Source organism: Sphaeramia orbicularis, chromosome 18 (assembly GCF_902148855.1).
Source record: "Sphaeramia orbicularis chromosome 18, fSphaOr1.1, whole genome shotgun sequence".
In the NCBI taxonomy this organism is placed as follows: Eukaryota; Metazoa; Chordata; class Actinopteri; order Kurtiformes; family Apogonidae; genus Sphaeramia; species Sphaeramia orbicularis.
Genome location: NC_043974.1, coordinates 43,135,791 through 43,152,773, shown reverse-complemented (window position 1 = coordinate 43,152,773; position 16,983 = coordinate 43,135,791). Strand labels below are relative to the sequence as shown.

Genomic DNA, 16,983 nt, shown 5'->3' with positions numbered 1-16,983 from the left:
GACCCCGCCCCTGTGCACCTGAGTGTTGTCTGGTGATCAGTGAAGTCGACACAGACCCTCAGCTCCTTTTGCTTTTCTACATGGGGTTGTGTTTGTTAGAGGACTGTGGTTTGTCCTTAACTTTGAGTGTATTCTGCACACTTTGCACTTCATTTTATAAAAGCTCATATTGTTTTACACAATTTGTTTTAGGTCAGAACTCAAAAGTTGTTCGTTTTTGCATGACTTTTGAAATTCTGATGAAACTACTAAAATCAGCACATTTTAAACAGTGGGAAAAAAAAAAAAACAACCTTCTCCCAAGTGAGTAAAAATGTGCATTGGCACATTTTAGCATTTAACATTTGACCTTGTTCAAAAAATTTTCTGTTGGGTTTCTGTAAATTGGCTTAGAGTCTGGTTTTGACCAACTCTATATATAAAGTGTCATGAGATAACTTTTTTGTGATCTGGCGCTATATAAATAAAATTTGATTGATCGAGTGATTTGATTGGTTTTCCCCTGTAAGTCGCTTTGGAAAAAAGTGTCTGCCAAATGCATAAACATAAACATAAACATAAAAAACAATAATGCATATTAACCAGTATTGGTGTTAATCATTGATATATGCCAGGAAGAAAACAAACAAACAAACAAACAATTTTTATATGCTATAGCTTTTTTTTGTGTTTTGCATCAAAAAATATGGTTTGTTTACATTACGAATATGGAATTTAAAGGGTTTAAAAAAAAAAAAAGGATATTTATTGAGAATTTGGCATTTTTGTTTATGGCTGAAGTTGATGAAATACAAAATAAGAAAAATGTTAAAAGCAAACTGCATGAAAAACATTTTGACATTACTACAGACAGCACTGTGCAGAATATGCACTTTTGGTTGTTAAAGGGACTTCTCTGGACCAGATACCAGAGCGATAACTCATTTCATCAGTGCCATTGTTTTCTAAATCATTTGTCCTGAATCTTATTGTTCTGATATTTATTTCATACATTTTGTCTCTTGTTTTGTGAAGATTCGGTTTCTTTCCTACATAATTGTGGGTTGTGTGGTTTGTTGTTTTGGCCCTGGGGACCCTGACGTCCTATTGTGTTTTATTTTACTGTTCTCCCTCCACTGTTGGCTTAGTTTCAAAGTGACTTGTTGATCACTTTTTGGTTTTGTGTGTATAATATAATTTGACCCCTTTAAGGAAGTTCATCTGCCTGGTTTATCACAGCAGGAATGTACTTACATAAAGTCTATATAGTTATTTCCATTACCCGGCAGACCTGTTTTTGTTTCCTTTAATGACTAATGCTTTCTTGTTATTTATAAACCTCACAACACTTTCTGTTTCTCCTTTAACTATTAGTTTACAGGAATGCTGCATTCAGGGGATGTTGGAACTGTGGGGATCTGACAGCAAAGTCTACACATACAGTTTAAAAATAAAAACAAGACAAGTTCAGCCCATAAAGCAAATGAAACGCATATTAGACCTAGGTATGCCCTCGTTTCAATCAAAACACTTCATATTTAGGACATCGCAACAACAACCAGAGTAAACGATGCAAGAGAAACTGAAACAGAAGTTGACATGTAGATCAAGTGAATCAGATTAGAGGCATTTTTATTGTTTTATTTCAGACGTGTCCCATGCGTCTGACTAGAAATCCTCATGTTTTACTTGGTTGATGTTCTTTTCAAATGCACTTAATATTATATAAAAACAGCACTTGCCACAATGTTTCAGCTTTTTAATTTGACTTACATTTAATATTTGTATGTCACCATTACCATAACAACACAGTGTTTTATTTTATTATATTTATAACCTTTATTTAACCCGGAAAAAAGCTAATTGACATTAAACATCTCTTTTTCAAGTGTCCTGGCCAAGACAGCAGCAGAAATTACACAAAATAGAAATCACAGCCACATCCAAACTAAAAATATACATAAAACACAAAAGTCAGTCCTAAAACCAAACATAAAACAGCAAAATATAAATGACCGTAATATAATCTAACAATTAACTCACTTTAGTCTGTCCTTAATATTTAATCAAATACAACAACAATCTAATAAAAGGCATGATTTACACCTAATATTAGTTGTTCTCAGACATTTATTTCCAGTAGCTCACATTGTAAACTCAAGAATTTACAATAATTAAACATCAATTTAATCAAGAAACTTAAAAGAGGAAGAAATCAGTGAATAATCTTAATGGAATCAAGTCAAATGCACAAAAGTACTGCATTTGTTTTACTTTCATCATCAAAAGTAAATTGGTAGTTCACGTATTCAGAAACGTACATGTATTAATGAGTACAGGTTTCTATGAGTTAAATTCAAGACCTTTTAAAGACGACATGTTTACATGGGGTCTTTATGCAGGGTACCGCCCCCGTTGACAAACACTTCAATAGCCCAGCTGCTTACATTTGGACCTGGTAACACCCGTGACAAGCGAAGAGAATTATAATAATTATAATTTTTTGGGCCGTGCACTGCTCACTGCCTAATGCAGGAGTTCACACAAATGATTGGTTGATACCTTTGAGTTCGAGAAAAAAAAAAAAATCTACTGTTAAAAAAATAATTATGCGAAATATTCACGTGTTGATATAAACAGCTGACGGGTGAAAACAGCGACTAAACCCCGTTACTTTGAATCTGTTTGACTTTGTTTTTGCGTCGGCGAACAAATCTAAAACAACCCTTTCCGTAGTATTTCTTCTTTGCTTGTTTTTTAGCGTTCCCCTCCAGTTCTAACCCTTCGATGCCTTTCGGGGGTGTTTCAGTCAGTCTTAGACCTCTCATGCCTCCGTTCAAAGCATCCTGAGCGTCTGATTGGGTTTTAGGTCTGACTTGATGGTGGTTCGAATTGTTCCGTGTCTTTCTTTCTGACTTTGAACGCCTTCTGCCTTCCGTGGCGTCACCTGTTGGAGGACGTCCATGGGCTTCATACTGGTAAACTCTGAGCCCTTTTCCAGCTGATCCTCCTTTCAGATCAAACTCAGCCTGTGTCTGAGTCGGACTAAACTGTTGTTCAGGTGATCTGTTCCGTCGAGGATTCTCCGATCTACTGTTGGGATCTCTGTCTGACCTTATTCTTCGTTGTTCATGACCTCTGCTACTCTGCTCATCTTCATCTGTCTTCCTCTCACTCTTCTTTTTGGCGTTCTCTCCGGTGTTCAGTTTGTCACAGTCTTTCCTGTCATTTAAATCACCCCCTTTGATTTCCTCCAATTCATATTTTCGTATTTCCTCATCTCCTTCATGGTATGTACCACAATACTTCAGACTATAAGTGCTTCCTCTTCTTCTGGGTCCATCTCCGACTCTTTCTACATCCCCCCTGTCCTCTCTCTGATTGTCATATCTTCTATTGCTGTCACTAATTCCCTGTTTTGGACTCTTCCTCTCATTTGACATGCTGTTTTGGTCGTGAAGATCAGATTTTTTCCAAAGTTTCCCTGTTTCCTTAACACCACCTGTGCACATTTCTGTCCTTCCTGTACCTGAATCATCTCTTCCTGTCGTCTCCTCAGCTGCTTTTCGGAGGTCGTATTCTGGTTTACGCTCATGTTCTTGTCTTCTTCTTTCCTTGCTAACCTTCCGATCATCACGTACGTTCTCTAATCTTTCAGGTCTCTTCTTGTCGTCTCCATCTTCACTATATTCTCTGTTCACATCCGTGGCCCTGACCTTCTGTTCATGGTAATACCTTGAGATATTATCGGAAACATCAAAACTTCCTTCCCTCTTCCCTGTTATCGCCTCCTGATTCAACTCAACCTGAGGAGAAAACCTTTCAACCTGAGCAGTTGATGTTTCTAACTTTTGTCTGTGTTGATCTGTAACACGGTGGAACTCTTCATTTTTCTGCTGTTCTGCTTCACCTCTCCCCTTTTCCTTCATCTCTATCCATGTTCTATCTCTGACTTCACCTTGTTTACCCCATCTTGTCTGGTTTTCACTAGCATATGGCATGAAGTTAGAAGTATGTGGTATGTTCTGGAGGTCTGATCGCCCACCAGTACCATCGTTCTTTACACCCTCGGCTGCTTTTGTTCTCATTTGGTTGTCATGTGATGTCATGCATTTTTCATCATCATCCTCTTTGTGTTTCTTGATACGAACATGTCCATGGTCTTTGTCCTCATCTCCGTCTTGCTGATGCGGTGGCTTGTCTCCTTCTTCTTCATGTTTATAGGGACGTTCAGGTGCCGCCGCTGGTCTTTTCAACCCACTGACGTCTTTGGGAGAAACAGATGCTGCAGCGTTAACGTCTACGTCTCTGTTCTGTGGATCTTCTGTTTCCAGTCCATCCATCTTCACACTGACGTCACCCTGTGGGACTCCAGGAGTGGAAACTTCACCCATGACTTGGGAGGAGGTGTCTGCAGGTCCTACTAGAAACAACAGAAGGATAATAAAACAGTCAGCCCAATGATATTCAGGCTCATCTCTTGCATTAATTGTGATAGAAAGGTGATGTTACTGTTATCAGATACAACTAAATGAAAAAAAAAAAAAAAAAAACTTCAAGAAGATGAAATTACCTGGTAATTGAAAAATTACCATATTATTTTGCAGTGTGGATAATGTTAACTAAGTTAACATTACAATAGTTTTACCTTCTTGTTCAAATATGCTTTCACTTCGGGAAAACCAAGATCACAAGGATTAAAATGTAAAACTGAAGGTTTTAAATGACAACTGTTTTGACATGATGAGCTTCTGTTAATTGAATAGAATATATTATTTTTGTAGATATGTTTAGAATAAAGTAAGTAAAGTAAAGTAAATTTTATTTATAGAGCACTTTTCACAGACAGAGTCACAGAGTGCTTATATGTTAATATGTTGTTTAAGATTCTCATTAGCATTACGTAGCTACATGAGCTAATCTTAGCATGAATATGGTCCATCAGCTAGCCTGCTAATAGGCCAGTGTTATAACCCTGAGCTCATATATGTATATATATATTGTGTTTATCCCACACTGGCCTGTAGAGGACCAGTGGTGCATAATTGTGCATGTTTTGGAATGTGTGTGTGAGTGTGTGTGTCTGTGCGGAAGTGTGTGTCTAAGCTCAGGTGGCTTTCGCTGACTGGCTATCCCGAAACGACGCACAGTCCGCAGATTGGTAGAGAGAGATGGAGCCAACCTTTAACAACCTGCTTCTGACCTGACCCTGCTCCCAACCAGTTCTGCACTAGTTTGCCAGTTTTGATGTGTGATTTGTTTATGAATGTTTCTGATTGTTTGCATTTGTAAATATTGTAAACAGTTTGTATATATTCATAGCAGCACCAGGTAAGGGTGAGAATCCTATTTTTGTTTTGTCACATTTTCTCCTGTTTGTGCTTCAGGTGTTCAGGTTAGACCTGTTTATTTTAGTTTCTTTATTATGTTTATTTTGAAGTTAAGAGTGGTTGAGTAGGTTTTGTTTATTATTTTGACATTGCTCACCATGAAGAAAATAAATTGCTGTTCATTTTCGGTTAAAAAAGTTTTGTCACGGTCTTCTTTGGGAGTGGGATTTGAGTAGGAGTCCCTTTTATGTTATGCCCTTTTGTACCCCCAGACTAGGGCGTAACAGACAGTTAGCACTAATTCATGTTTTTTACGCATTATGTAAAGTTGACATTATTGCTGGAACAAACAACTGTATAAGACAAGGGTGGGCAACCTGTGGTTCCAGGGCCACATATGGCTCTTGGGCCCTTTTCCAGTGGCTCAATGTGGCTATGAAAAAAGCAAAAGGAAATGAATAACATTTTTTTTTCATTTATTCATTTATTTATTTTCTACACATTTTGCTATTATTGTCAAAACCATAAAGAGATTCTGATGTTGTGTAAATTCCAAATGAATTAAAAGAAAAAAAATAGTAGTAGTAGTAAAGATAGATTACTTTTTAATTGTAAGACACTGAAGGTATTCGTCTGTATTCTTCATTGCAAAGTGAGTTTCACATACCAGTTGATTTTTGAATGAAAATAATGACAAATATTACCATTTTCTTTAGTTCTCTAATTTCTTTGTGGTTCTGTAAATGCACTGAAACTTTGATTTATTCTCCACATATTCTGTACAAACTAATCCTAAAGAGCTTCTTAAACAGTTACCACTTTCAGAGGAAAGTTATAAGGGTATCTTTTGGCTCCAGACAGTTTTGTTTTTCTATTTCTGTCCAAAAATGGCTCTTTAGATTGTAAAGGTTGTCGACCCATGGTACAGGATAACTGTTATTAAGTAGTTGAATTTAACTGGTGGTGTTTAACAAACACAGCCAAAGTATTAGTTAGCATTGTTATCAGCGAGTCAGTAAGTTAGCGTTAGCTTGGTGGGTAAAAATAAATTTAAAATTTTTAAAAACCTTGATTTATTTTACAACTGTGCCAGTATACTACTTCCTGTCACTCATATTTCTCAGTTTATGGTCATTGATTTTACTGATTTTATTATTTCATGATTCGATTATTACTCTGTGTTGTATTGTTTTTTTTTTGTTTGTTTTTTTATCTCCAACCCTAATGATACGGTTAATTCTTTTAAAGCTGTGTTCAATGACCTCAGATCTGGACTCAGGAAACAACCACGATCAAACGACAGAATTCGAAGCTGTTAAGTTTTGCAGGAAAGCAGAATATAAATGGAAGAAATCAGAGTCAGAAGCTGATGTTAAGACGGTGAAGGATGAGAGAACCTCCTGTTTTCTGAACTTATTTCTACCTGATGAAAGACTGAATGTCATAGGGACTAATTCTGCATAAACACAAAAGAATACTGTAGTTTTAATCAAATCCTTTCTTTTTTTCAGATGTATGTTTTAATAGTGGGGTGAAAACCCTTTGACTTGTGACTGAATATTTAGTTGAACTTGTAGAAGATACTAACATGTACATATCACCATTCAAACTAAAACCCAGATATGAGTTTTCTTGCCCATTGCTCAGCCTTTAGCTCTTACCTTTTTGTTTCCTGTAAAACAGCAGATAAGCCTTGGGTAGTCTAAAGGAACACATACATGCACATAAGTTATTTGCCTATTCACCTACATGTGTGGTGGACATTTTCAATATGTGGTTATAACTCACTTCTCTTTGGTGTCCAGCTGAAACCACTGGTATTTGTGCTAGAAAAAAAAAACAGTCAAACATAGTTCCAACAAAATTTTATTGAATGTTTTGTGATTGATCTACGAAGCAGGAAGTCTTACCTGTGAGACTATGCTGTCATCAAACATGTACCATTTGTCGTCATCCTGAGACCTGACTGTTGTGGTGTAATGTCCACTTTTGAGATCCCCAAAATGATCCACAAAAGCAAACAGTTCATAGGTTTGATCCTGAAAAAAACAACAGTACAAAGAACGGACACACACAGGGGTCATGAAACTTAAATAATGTTACAGTTCAAAAGGTCTATAATAAGGACATAAATCATACACTGAATACAACCTAAAGGAGGATTTCATGAATGAAATGGCATAAAATGAGTCTTTGTCCTTACTTCACACTTACATACAGCAGTTCTACCTCCTGTATGTTCATCTCAGATCTGTATTTAATCAGACTCTTTGGAATAAAGTAAAATACTGTGTGATGTGTGTAAAGTGACACGAGAAAACATTGAGTACACTAGGGGTGTAAGAAAATATCAGTTCTGCAATATATCACGATATTTCATTTCACAATACTGTATCGATATTAAAAAGTACTGTATCAATATTTTTAGGTATTTATTCAAATGCAGATATTGTGGAGGTTCATTTTAGTTTTTTTGTTTTTCTTTTTTGTTTATATATTATTTATTATTATTGAACACTCTTATTAAATAATGTTAGTTCCTTTGTTGGGATTGCAAGAAAAAAATGTTCTGATGTTAGTTCTGAACTAATAGAATATGAACATTTGAACAGGATCTGAAACTGTAATGTCTGTAAAACAGAATTTAAGTTTGAACACGGGAACATTTTGTGATATAGCATTAGATCCTGTTGTGATCAAATAAAAATGTGTTTAGTATTTGTGCATATGTCTGGTGTAGTTCAATTCTTCAAGAAAATAATCACTTAAAAAAAAGAAACAAACAAAAAATTGGCCGTTTAACAGTATCATGATATATCGTGATATATCATATCATGATCCTAGTATTGTGATTTGTATCGTATGGCCAGATTCCTGCCAGTACACAGCCCTGCCCATCACTTTGGAATGCACCATATGTATTCAGAAGGAGCCACTTAGGCTACGTTCAGACTACAGGTAAATGTGGCCATAATCTGATTTTTTTTTTTGCCCATATGTGACCTGTATCTGATCTGTTAAAGACAGTTTGAAATGCACAAATCCGAGTTTTTTAAATCCGATCCAGGCTACTTTCATATGTGATCCTTAATCCGATACGTATCTGATATTTTGCAACTTCAGTCTGAACGGCCAGATCGCATTTATCTGACCTTTACATCACTGAAATGCGACAAACGTTACAATTCTGCGTCCCAGGAGCGTTACTTTCATAAACACAGTGTGTGTCTGCGTGGTCATGTATTACATCAGGACCTTTTTTGTGCATGTGGGTCACTTTAGGGTCGCATTCAGTTCTTATTCAAAACTGATAGAAGTCGCATTTAATGTGTAATATGAACGAGCACACAAAAAAATTGGATTTCACCAAAAAAATCCGAATTGTGCATTAAGACCCAATGGTTGACCAAGCTTTTAGTTCAGTCATTAGTACTATCTCATATGGATAGTGCCTCGGTTGTTTGGTCAAATACTAATGAAAATAATTTACACAAACTGCAGTTCACACAGAACAAAGCGGTACGAATTGTTTTGGGTTGCCCATACAGAACTAATAGAACCACAATGCACAACAGTTTGGCATGGTTAACTGTAAAATCTACTTTAAAATATTTTTTATTATCATTTATTCATAACATTATAGTGACACAAACTCCAGAAATTATTCACAGAAAACTGTCATTTTTTGCTGATCAACATAATTATTGTACAAGACGAACCAGTGAACCACAGTGTGCTCTGCCTTTAGACAGAACACATCACTTACAGCGGACTGTTTTTTATCAGGCCATGGTTGCATGGAACGGATTGCCAGGGTTTTTGTTGTTGGAAAATAATAGAAAATGTTTTCAAAAGAAATTAAAACTTTTTTTGTTTACAGAGCAGGCATGAAATGGAAAGAGTACTGATAATATTAAAAGATGTCTTATGATTTGTATCAGACAGCTACTGGTTGGTGAAGGAGCACAAATGTATAGTAATTATTTTGTTTGTTTATTTATCTTAATTGCATTGGGCTGTTGTATATGTCCTGTTTGTGAGGGTGTGTGTGTGTGTGTGTGTGTGTGTGTGTGTGTGGGCGTGAATGGTTTAATATTAATGTAAAATAATTAAAATTGTAATGTAATGTAGAGGAGACCCCAGGAAGAATAGACACTGAATCATCAGTTGCTAATGGGGATCTTAATAAATGAAATGAAAAGACCTGAACTTAAAGGTTCAGGTTTTTTGTTCAACTAGTAACCGATCCTTGATAACTACAGTGAAATAAATGAAGCACAGTCGTATTCAGGTTCATTCTACATTAACGTCTGCATAAACTCATCACCAGACCTGCATTAGTTAATCATTACTTAAATATACGACTTAACCCTCATAATAAAGCAGTGTTTTTATTGTGTACCTGTGGTATCTGCAGTGTGAAGGGCACGTCCACAGCACAGTGTATCTTCACATAAGACATGTGACGCATGTCGAAGTCGAACCTCTTCAACAGCAGCACCAGAACTTCTGGATGTTTCTCCACCACACACTTCTGCATAAAACACACACAATCCTCTTTTATACTGATGTAACACCAGGGTCAGTGCACACATACGGACGTTTCCTCATGACTCACTATGGTAGCGTCAGATTTGTCACAACAGCGTTCACAGTACATCTGGTTTTCTCCTCTGAGTTCTGAAGGTCTGAAGAAGTCCTTAATGCCCTTTATCTGAAACATGGACCAGGTTTAGGAAATGAGCAAGAACATCATCAACTCTGAGGAAAAAAGGCAGATTTTCTAGTAGTTTCACTGTTTTCTCAGAGTATTACTACTTTTTCTTATAATACTGTTTTGTAGAATATCTGCCTGTTTGACCTTATTCTGTTTCAGTAATTAGACACGTCCAGATTCTTACCACACTATAATCACCGTAGGAATCCACCAGAGCCAGAGGAAGATACCAAAACGCTGCAGAAATATCAGTGACTGTTTCACACTTAGAGCATGTGTTCCTGTTGATCAGCTCTCCTTGGAAAACCTGAAGAAAAACATGCACATTTAACTCATAGGACCCGTTTACACCAACAGTCAAGGGAATTACCAGGATGAATGAACGAATATTTTTATTTCAGTTATGGACAAAAACACATACGTGCAGCGTGCATGCGGCATGCAGTGAAAGTGAAACTAAAGACTCTTTACTAATTCCTCTATTGCCGCATTTCTACAACATGGAACTGGTTCAACTCGGCTCGGCTTGTCTCCTGTTGTTGTGCACCTCATTTCCGTCCCCCTACCATCGGACTCTTGTATTTGCGGGGGTTCGATGTTTGTTGCCCGCACCGGAACCAGAACTGGGCCTGGTGTTTGCTCTGCTGCTATATTCACAAGCGCCACTATCAAATACGTGACATTCCTGTAAATGATTCCCATGCTGTGGACAAATGTTTGAACATACTGGAGGGATTCCACCCCTTAGAAGACATGCAAGCTTTGACAGTGTTCCAGTGGACCTGGTGTGGTCTGTTTGGACCTGGTGTGGTCTGTTTGGACCTGGTGTGGTCTGTTTGGACCTGGTGAGGTCTGTTTAGACCTGGTGTGGTCTGTTTGGACCTGGTGTGGTCTGTTTGGACCTGGTGTGGTCTGTTTAGACCTGGTGTGGTCTGTTTGGACCTGGTGTGGTCTGTTTGGACCTGGTGTGGTCTGTTTAGACCTGGTGTGGTCTGTTTAGACCTGGTGTGGTCTGTTTGGACCTGGTCTGTTTGGACCTGGTGTGGTCTGTTTAGACCTGGTGTGGTCTGTTTGGACCTGGTCTGTTTGGACCTGGTGTGGTCTGTTTGGACCTGGTGTGGTCTGTTTAGACCTGGTGTGGTCTGTTTGGACCTGGTGTGGTCTGTTTGGACCTGGTCTGTTTGGACCTGGTGTGGTCTGTTTGGACCTGGTGTGGTCTGTTTAGACCTGGTGTGGTCTGTTTGGACCTGGTGTGGTCTGTTTGGACCTGGTGTGGTCTGTTTAGATGATTTCTGCCTCAACACCATGTTGGCTACGTTCTGACCAAAACAATGCAGCGTATGTGTGATGTCATCGCGCATGCACAACGAAGGCAGAATCGTTAAGCAGGCAGGCAAACGATTCCAAGGAATCGAGCTACTGGGAACCGGTTCTCAAAAAGAACCGGTTCTCGATTCCCATCCCTATTTATTTTTCTAATAGCTTTTTTTGGAGTTTAATTACAGGGTCTATGTTAGTTTTAAACATTTTGCCCCATATTTCCACACAGTATGACATATATGGCATTACAAGTGAAAAATACAATATATGCAAACATTTCTAGTTTAACAAATCTCGAGTTTTACAAAGAAGAAAGAAGGATTTACCTGGTAAAAGAATTAAGCTGTGTAGTTTGTGTTTCAACCTCAAAGTTTGGGAAAATTTGGTCAGAACAGTTTTGGTGCTTTGATGTCGTCAACTCAAAGTCCTGCTGAATGGACTCTATGCACAGCCCACTACACTCCTTTATTTCCTGTCTGTCATTATTGGACACTGATTAATCCAGGTGTGTCTGCTACTTCTGGTTGAGACTGCTGATTAATTAGACACACCTGGATTAATCAGTGTCCAATAATGAAAGACAGGAAATAAAGGAGCTACCTGAAGTTCAGGAGGTAGTGGAGCTGTGCACAGAGCCTGTTTCTTTAGATCGCAGATTGAAATGGAAAAAGACGAAACAAGACCAAATAATAAGAAAAAATGGCAAGATGAAGAAAAATATGCCACAAGACAAAAAAGACGCAATGAGTCGAAAAAGATGCAACAAGACAAAAAATATAAGACGTAAGATGAAAAGGAGGCAACAAGATGAAAAAGACAAAACAGACAAAAAAGAACAAGGCAAGAAAAATGCAACAAGGCGAAAGATGCAAGAAGACAAAAAAGATGGAAGAAAAACAGACGCAACAAGATTAAAAAGACGCAAGAAGGGAAAACAGATGCAACAAGATGAAATAGATGCAACAAGACAAAAAAGACGAAACAAGGCAAAAAAAAAAAAAAAAGCAACAAGGTGAAAAAAAGGCAAGAAGAAAAAAATATGCAAGACGACGAAAAAGATGGAAGAAGAAAAAGACACAAGATAAAAAAGACACAACAAGACGAATAAGACGGAAGAAGACAAAAAAGATGGAAGAAGAAAAAGATGCAACAAAACAAAATAGATGCAATAAAACAAAAAAGACACCACAAGACAAAAAAGATAGAACAGGCAAAAAAAAAATGCAACAAGGTGAAAAAGAGGCAAGAAGAAAAAAAAGATGCAAAGATGAAAAAGATGCATCAAGAAAAAAACACAACAAGACAAAAAAGATGTAACAAGATGAAAAAGACAGAACAAGACAAAAAAGTTGCAACAACAATCTGAATGTCCCGCCCCCTGCTACGAACTTTTTTCAGGGAACATTTGGGGTCAAGGGAAAGTTTTTTAGGTGCAAACACACCGAGGTGTTTAAAAATCATGGGTAAATAATAAAAGTTTATGGAAAAGCTCCTGCAGTAGAAATGGGTCTGTAGATTTATCTCAAGATTCAATGTGTGCAATTTAGTGACATCTGGTGGTGAGGCTGAAAATGACAACCACCTGAAAAGCCCACTGGCCTCATCAGACACAGACACTTATACATGGGAGGTGGTTGTAATTCTCCTCAATACTTAACCTGTGCTATGAATAAAGAACACAGAAGAACAGGAAGTCCATTCTGAGCTTCTGCAGGAACATCGACGACCAAACGAGGACCAACAGCAGGATTTCCTCTGAACCCCCCCCCCCACATCACTTTACATCAGAGTTCATTAGAGTTGGAGTTGATGATGTCATACCTTAGACGCCTCCTCACTAGTCAGACGTAGAATCCTCTCAAAGTACTCGGCTGCATCCTGCTGTTCATAAACTAAAGAAGAGGAAACTGTGTCAATTTCTTAAACCGTGTACAAATAAAAACCTCCAGTTGTGTTTTTGTATCTGGGTTCTTCTATGAAACTGGTCCTAAAAACAGGACATGGGGCTAAAAATTCACACCAGATGTAGACTGATGTTATAAAGCAGGTTTGGAAGCACTGTGGGTCTATTTGAAAAATAAATACGTACTGAGATAAAAGAGAAACTAGTTTTCAGATAAAACACATTTTTATAAAGTTGAAAAAGAAAAATGTTATAATATCTGGTCTAAATGTACGTAAAACCAACCAGATCACATTTCATTTGATTACACTGGTCAACAACAAATTTATTGTTTCAGTTTTTTGAGCTGATTTAGGATCATTTTGGTGCTGAATCCAAAAATCACATTCATTTTGCTCAATCAGGTCAACTTTCTGAACTATGCTACATATTGGCTTTTGAACATTTTTGCTTACATTTATGAGCATTTTCACATCATATGATACAAAATTCTTTCATATTTCTTGCAATAAACGAGTTCTGAAGATTTTACTTTTGCCAATTCATGATTGTTTTTTTTAATATTACAGGTGAATGAAATGGCTTCGACTAGAAGATCTGGCAAAAATAAGCCTGACGTATTCTGCTCCATCTGCGGTGAATACACCATTGTACCTAACAGGAATCAAGTCACAAGTTTCATAAAGTGTGCTTACCAATCTTATTTTGGTATTAATTATTATATTTTGTGAGAAGATCAAATTTTTCAAAATCAAATTAGCAAAAAAAAAAAATCCTGACCTGATTGATAAAAACAGATGTCATTTTTGGATTTAGCGGTGCAAAATGGTCCGAATTCAGTTGAAAAAACCTAGACAACTTGCAAAACCCCCTTTTTTTTTTTTTTTAACCCAGTGTTATATTTGTGCTTTGTGTTAATCTATCTGCTTTTATGTGAGGTTATGATTGTATGCGGTGGTGCGCTCCCCTGTTCTGTTTTGTTGTATTAATGTTTCAACTAAAATTAAGAGTCCATAAAAAAGAAATTAGAGAAGGGCAACATGGATATAATGAGATCTAAACTTTTGGTATCCATCCTATTGTTTTTTTTTTTTTTTTTGGAATGATTATGTAATTAATACATGACGGACATTTGCCTTTTTAATAAAAAGATAATTTTAAAAAAAACAACACATTTTTATATACTTTTACATTAAATTTAATACAAAAATCTGCTTGTAATACGGTCAGAAGGACACGAAAATTACACGCTACTATTTTTTCAAATATCTCTTTATTCTCTCACAGGTACATTTTAGGAATCAAACCAATTATTCAAGGCAGAGTGTTTGGAAAAAATGACCGCCGTTGCAAAATCATTCGTGATTTATTTGTGTTTTAATGGGCAGGTTCTGTATGTAACACAAGTGGACATGATGGGTTACGCACGAAACCTGGAATGAGACTGAGATTGATGAAAAACCCACATGTCTGGATTAGAAAAACCACTAGGATCGACAAATTTAACAGTGTCTTTATTTATTGTCTATAGAAGACCATTTACAGACATGTTTTCAGATCTAATGCACTGACACCTAGATAGCTTTAATGTTCGTATTTGGGTCCTATTTTTGGCTCCAATATTTATTAAAAATTCTTTAATTTGGGGATGGCCCAGGGTTTTTTTAATCATCGTATTTCTGAAGTGCATGTAAACACCATGTAAAATTATTGGATTACTTTCAGTTATCTGGTTTTTATGGTCATGTAAACGAGCTCATTGTTCTGTCGTGTTTGTAAAAGTGTTTTACCGTTGCGGATGTCCAGTTTCCTTGTGATTTTATAGGTGTAGGTTGTATATTTTTCTAAATCACCAAACAACTCCATCAGCTCACGATCGATGAGGTTTGGATCGTCATCTCTGTGTTTGCTGAAAATAAAAACAGGTTATAGTGGCAGAAAAATAGATATCTTACATAATTCTATACTTGTCTGTATAATTAATCTTTTGTGACATTAATAATAATAATAATAATAATAATAATGATAATAATAATAATAATTAGAGCTGCAACCGATTAATTGATTAGGTGCTTGAAGCGAATGCAAAAATTCACGATTCGATTAATTGACTCGAATTGATTGAAGGGAAATATTCTATCGCAGTTTTCCGAACTGAAGCTTCTTTGTGCGTCACAATAAGTGTCCGTGTGAAACACAACAGTGGAACCAATGTTTAACAGCAGAGAAATGAAGGAAACAAAGCTTTGATTCAGGAGAATTGTGGCTGAATGACTTTTTTTTTTTTTATCACTTTGAGTCGATTAATCAGTTGCAGCTCTAATAATAATGTATCTATTTATTTACATTTTATTTATTTACAAACCCAGGGACTCTCAGCTTCTGTCTGAATTCCTTGGTCATGAACAGAACCTGCAGGACACTGTTCAGGTAACAGGTGGATCCCTGGTTCATCAGGCCATGGTACATGATTTTATCTGTGAATGAAGACAGACAGTAAAGAAAACAAGTGGAAATGGGCTTTTATTATGCCTGGATGATAAAACATGCACATACCTGAGGGGTAACCCCAGCTGGATGAAGTCCGTCCATGTCTGCTGCTGTAACTCATCCTGAGTCTTTATGACGTAATCAGCTGAGAATCAGATGAATGTTCAAAAATGATTGAACTAATGTTCACCGAATGAACAAAAAGCAGGACAGGCTCATCTGGAGTCCACAGACCGCACACATACTGCAGTCACACACAGGACCATCTCCAAATGTTTTACTTTCTGTTTCATAGAAAAACGCACTGGCTGGATGGTGCGTTCAGGTGCGTCGGAAATTTAAGATTTCATGGGCAGAAACATGGCGGACACATGAAAAAACTACTACTACCACTACTATTAGTACTACTGCTGCTACTACTACTACTAATACTAATACTATTACTACTACTACTACTACTAATACTATTACTACTACTACTACTACTAATAATAATACTATTACTACTACTACTACTACTAATAATAATAATAATAATACTATTACTACTACTACTACTACTAATACTAATACTACTACTACTACTACTAATAATAATAATAATAATACTATTACTACTACTACTACTACTACTACTACTAATAATAATAATACTATTACTACTACTACTACTACTACTACTACTACTACTATTACTACTACTACTATTACTACTACTACTACTACTACTACTGCTACTACTACTACTAATACTATTACTACTACTACTACTACTGCTGCTGCTGCTACTGCTACTACTACTACTACTACTACGACTTCTACTACTACTACTACTCCTACTCCTACTCCTACTACTACTGCTACTACGACTACTGCTACTACTACTACTACTACTACTCCTGCTACTACTACTACAACTACGACTACTACTACAACTACGACTACTACTACTGCTACTACTACTACGACTACTACTACTCCTGCTACTACGACTACTACTACAACTGCTACTACTACTACTACTACTACTGCTACTACTACTACTACTCCTACTACTACTGCTACTACGACTACTGCTACTACTACTACGACCTCTACTACTACTACTACTACTACTACTACTACTACTACTAACAATAATAATTCTAATAATAATAATAATAATTATACAAGTTCAGAAGTATAGAATGGAAATTGTTAACTTAGATGATAATATTTAACTTTTTAATTAAATCTAATAAAAA

The 16,983-nt window shown here is 36.7% G+C and overlaps 1 protein-coding gene across 2 annotated transcripts; it reads right to left on the bottom strand.

Moving 5' to 3' along the window:
- Positions 1-1,643: 1,643 nt before the first annotated feature.
- On the bottom strand, positions 1,644-15,946 carry LOC115438615 (uncharacterized). 2 transcript variants are annotated; one of them, XM_030162349.1, is made up of 11 exons: positions 15,806-15,946; positions 15,615-15,726; positions 15,040-15,158; positions 13,168-13,238; positions 10,211-10,333; positions 9,928-10,023; positions 9,712-9,843; positions 7,220-7,348; positions 7,098-7,135; positions 6,971-7,011; positions 1,644-4,402 (listed from the first exon to the last, which is right to left on the bottom strand). In XM_030162349.1, the coding sequence occupies exons 1-11, from the start codon at positions 15,858-15,860 to the stop codon at positions 2,640-2,642; spliced, it is 2,679 nt and encodes an 892-aa protein (XP_030018209.1). In that variant the 5' UTR covers positions 15,861-15,946; the 3' UTR covers positions 1,644-2,639. The 2 variants fall into 2 exon arrangements, with proteins under 2 accessions (XP_030018209.1, XP_030018210.1); XM_030162350.1 differs by having other exon boundaries at positions 1,644-4,399.
- Positions 15,947-16,983: the final 1,037 nt, after the last annotated feature.